The 4484-nt window shown below is 54.5% G+C and overlaps 1 protein-coding gene across 1 annotated transcript in view; it reads left to right on the top strand.

Annotated features, from left to right (window-relative positions):
• Positions 1-56: 56 nt before the first annotated feature.
• The window catches only part of ETV5 (ets variant 5), a 13401-nt gene continuing 8973 nt past the window's right edge, over positions 57-4484 (top strand). Inside the window, exons 1-4 of the mRNA XM_014963044.1 lie at positions 57-206; positions 320-407; positions 553-600; positions 709-759. Of these exons, the coding sequence (XP_014818530.1) occupies positions 162-206; positions 320-407; positions 553-600; positions 709-759 (232 nt within the window). The 5' untranslated portion in view covers positions 57-161. The remainder of the gene's footprint in view (positions 207-319; positions 408-552; positions 601-708; positions 760-4484) is intronic.

The raw sequence follows: 4484 nt of genomic DNA, 5'->3' as shown, positions 1-4484 counted from the left end.
GCGACCCGCCGCGGCAGGAGCGGCCGGGGCCTGATCCTGACCCCCCTCCTCCCCGCACCCCCAGCCGCGTACCTGCCGGAGCCCCGGCCCGGGATCCCCCCCCTTCCCCGGCCGGCGTCGATGCTGAGCGGGCCGGGGGCACTGCCCGCCTCCCCCGCGCCATGGACGGCTTCTACGACCAGCAGGTTCCCTTCATGGGCCCCGGGGTAAGTCGGCCCTGTGCCCCGCTCCCCGTCCTTGGGGGTCACCCCGTCCCCCGGGACGCCCCGTCCTTGGGGGCTGCCACCCTCCCGACCCGCTCTCGCCCCGCTCCTTGCAGAAGTCCTGCGCAGAGGAGGCCCGGGGCCGGCCGGGCTCCGAGAGGAAAAGGAAGTTTTTGGAGACCGACCTGGCCCACGACTCGGAAGGTAGGCAGGGCTGGCCCGGGCGGCCGTGGCCTCGCTGCAGCCCCCGAGACCGCTCTCCTGGCCTTTATCGGTTTAGGAATAATCCTGCAAATAATGGCAGTTTTATTTATTCTGTGGAGTGCATAATTCTCTCACCCTGTTCCAGAGCTCTTCCAGGATCTCAGCCAGCTCCAGGAGGCCTGGCTAGCTGAAGGCAAGTCTTCACCTCTGCTTTTTTCTGTGTAAAATCTCTCTGTGAGTGTTTTATTTTTGAGAACCAAAACTGCTGTAAAACCAATTTTTTGTTTGTTTGTTTTTTTAGCTCAGGTCCCTGATGACGAACAATTTGTCCCAGATTTCCAGTCTGACAACTGTGAGTGATTTTGCTGGGTTTTGTTGGGGGGAAGGGTTTGGGTGCCTGTGCAAAACCTGGCAGTGGGTTTGGAGCCGCTTCCTTGGGAAAGCAGTTGTTGCTGGGGCTGAACCTGTGAAATCACGGACTTTTGGGAGAAAGCATGTGTGGTTTGGGCTCATCAAGATGAGACTTGCAATGTCCCGTCTTTTGTAAATGGGGAAAATTATAGCCAAATGCATGGAAATAATTCTAACTGATCTCTGGGCTCTCTGAGCCTTGCTGCTTGTTCGTAGTAATGTTGATTTGGTTATAAATGCTCTTTTTCCTTTTCAAGTGTATGCGAGAGCCCGTGCTGGGCTCCTTGGTTAGCCACAATCTCTGCAGTTTCTGGAGCTTTTTAGAGTCCTGGCCCAGTGCTGTTGGCAAGAGCGGACCTGAGCGGTGAAACTTGAGCTACTTTAAGCAGCATTAATCACTGGCAAGCGAGCATGTTTAAAAGGAGGCCAGTGAAAATGCAGTCCCTCTTGAATTGCATAAGAGCGAGGGTTGGTTCTGAGCCACGGCTCGTTGCCGGAGTGGGTTAGCGGCGAGGGCAGGGGCTGGTGAATGTCGTGTGGTGGTTGCGTGGCGCTCGGGCGCTGGCTCTCCTGGCATTGAAGGTTTGGTTGGAGGGGAACGGGGGGGGAATCAGGATGTTTTGAGTCGTTACCTGGCAAAGAGAAGTAACAGCTTAGTGATGGTGGCTGGATTTTGCTGCTGAGCCAGACAGCTATAGAACTTAAAGGAAATCAAATTTAGCCTGCAGTCGAACAGATTTTTTCATTCCAGCTTTGTCACAGCATGCAGCAAGGGTATCTTCTCCTACAGTAAACGCATGTTAATTATTGCTCTTTGATTACTTCTGAGTGGGAAGCTTGCCATTAAACTGTTCCAGACAGCGCAAGTTTCAGATGCACTTTTTTTCCTTGTCTCCCCTGAGATAAAAGGCAAGCCCAGAGTCAGAAACACAACTGGCTGTTGACATCCTAACGCAGCCCGGCAGCTCTTGCTTGGAGCGGTAGAAACTGCAGCGTGCGTGGGAGGGTGGCTCTTAGAGCTGAAGCTGTTTCCAGTGCCTTTTGGCAGTCTCTTGTTTCCTTGTAACCTGAAGAGCTCAGACAGAAGAGACAGACTTTTCTGGGTGATGCAGAGAAAGAAAGGGGAAAAAAAAAAAAGGCATTTGGTTAAGACTTCTAAATGTTCTCCTGACCAGCTCAGCCTCTGCGGATCCAGCGTTGAAGCAACTTTGTCACTTAAAAGGAGACCTCCTGCATGACTCCCTGCTATAATAACCTTGCTTAATGTTTCCAGGGAGAGAAAGCAAAGGTTTCCCTTGCTGTCATGCAGAGGGCCGTGCTGGCTGGGGGGGCTCAGACTGAGGTGAGGGGGGATGGGAAGCCCAGCTCTTCCATACTGGTACTGGAAAGCATTTAAAGAGGAGAGAGTCTCTAGCTTACAGCTTTCTGGTCCCATCTTCTCATTGTGTTCCAGTTTTGAACTGTGTGGTGTAGGAAGAAAGAGAAAGACGAATCTGGTGCAGTCTTCCCCCTGCACCCGGGTCTCAGTGGGGACATGTTCCTTTCCTGGGCTGGGGGTCCCACTGGGGCTCAGTGCCTGTTAGGCAAGTCCTTCCCTAGTCTGCGTGGATGCTGGCAGGCACACCTCGGACTTGGTTCTGGCAGTTGTGTAGCTCTGTGCCTTTTCTCTGAGGAAGGTTCTGCTCTCTTTTGTCCCGAGCAAACCAGCTCCATCTCCTGCTCTGTGGCCTTGGTATTCCCAGGGCCAAGCTTCCTCGGCACAGCAGCTAAAAAAAGGGACAAACCAGGCTCAGTTTTGACCCTGTTACTGTGTGGAATGCTACCAAGTTGAGTCTCGGAGATGCTCCAAACTGCAGCATCGTTCCTGCCTTGCTGAAAAACCCTCAGCACACAGCAGCTGCCGCTTGCTCGGCTGCTGCTTATTCGCTTTTCCTGATTTTTGTAGCCGGGGTCCTTGGCCAACACGGGCTTAAAGTTGGGGTTTGGCAGCAAAGTGCTGTAAGGTGCTGGAGAGAGCAGGTCGCTGCACCGGGGAGGAAATCCTGCCGTGGGGATGGGGAAGGCAGGGCTCCTCGGAAGCCAGAATGCGTTGCTCCTCAAAATGTGGTGTTCCCGGCGCCCTGCATTGAGCAGCAAGAGGCTGGATTCTGTGCTTTTAAGCTGCTTGGAGAAATGACAGATCCTCCTGGGAAGATGAGGAGGCCCTGGGTGACTCCCGCAGAGCTGGCCCCGCTGGCCCTCGCTCCGTGTCCCTGGCCTGGCATAGGTGCAGACTTGCCGGCACCGTGGTCCTGGGGAGAAGGATATATGTACAATGTTCTGTCACGATTGTTTAAATAACTGGGGAGTGATGGGGTCATGCTGAGGAGATCAAGCACCGTGAGAGGCTTGGTCTTTTGCTGGGGTTTGCTGCCAGGGGACTTGGGGCCCCGCACGGGCGGTGCATGGCTAAAGCCATGGGCAGGGCATGGAGCAGGGCTTCTTACGCACCAAAATGAAAGCAGGAGGTTTGTTTCTGGGGAAGGGTTGCTTAAACAAAGGAAAGCAGGAGCCTGGCTTCTATTTCTGGCTCCTCTCCTGGTGTGACCTTGGGTGCGTCCTGTAGCGCTGGGGGATGGAAGGGCAGGCAGGAGCTTGGCACCCAGGTGATGGCTTGTGCAGGTGCCAAGGTCCCCAGCCGGTGGCCAGGCTGGAAATGGTGGTTTGGTCACCTTACCCGTGGCTCAGACAGTGGGTGCCACTGGGAAAACCGGCATCCTCCACTCAGCCTCTTAGGGACCCCAGCCTGCTGATGGTTGGGAACAACCTGCCCAGTCCCCGCCATGGGATTCAGTGGTGGTTCTAGGCCCTGAATGGCTTTGGGGTGTCACCTTTGCCGCAGGAGACCTCTTGGTTGAAGGTTGAGGTTTGGGGCATCTCTGGCTTGGCTGGTGGTATAGCACGGGGGGGTACACCTGACACACACATGCCCCCCTTCCATCTTGCCCTCTCCTTCCCCTGGCACAGCAGCAGCAGCCACCCAGAGAGGGGCTGCCAGGCACCCATGGGTGCTCTCACCACTCCCGTGGCTCAGTCCCGGCACAGGTGTGCCGAGGCATGTTCTCTGGCCCCGTCTATAGTTAAGCTGCTCCCTCTGCCTATTTCTATATTTTTTTTTAGCTTTTAATCATAGTGCCAAGTGCAGGACCGGAAAGGTTAGAAGCACTCGCGCACACAACGTGCCTTTGAGGTGTTGGGCACTGGGTCAGGGTATCCCCTTTCCCAGGAATCCTCCTGCAGCCTTCCCCCCGCTCCCTGTCCGGCCACTCGCTGCCCAGGACCCGGCGCCCCGGGTGCCCCTTTGGGCTCTTGCTGCCCGGAGCTCTGGCCGTGCCGCCCGGGCCAGCCATCGGCTTGGCGCTGGCTGAGGAGCGCCGGCCAGCCCTGTGCTGTTTGTGTAAGGAATTCAAACGTTGCACAAAGTCTGGGCTTGGCCAGCTGGTCTCTGTTAGGATCTTAAGGCTTGTTTCCCTCCTCTTGAATGGCAGCACTAAGCTCACGGGAAATTTTTTTTTCTTTTTTTTTTCTCTTTTTTTTTTTTTTTTTTTTTTTTTTTTTTTTTTTTTCGAAAAAAAAAAAAAAAAAAAAAAAAAAAAAAAAAAAAGTTCTAGGAAAAATATTAAACCC

The sequence above is a fragment of the Calidris pugnax genome, unplaced genomic scaffold, assembly GCF_001431845.1.
Source record: "Calidris pugnax isolate Ruff unplaced genomic scaffold, ASM143184v1 scaffold1156, whole genome shotgun sequence".
In the NCBI taxonomy this organism is placed as follows: Eukaryota; Metazoa; Chordata; class Aves; order Charadriiformes; family Scolopacidae; genus Calidris; species Calidris pugnax.
The sequence above is the reverse complement of the archived record's forward strand: the minus strand, read 5'-3'. Positions and strand labels throughout refer to the sequence as shown.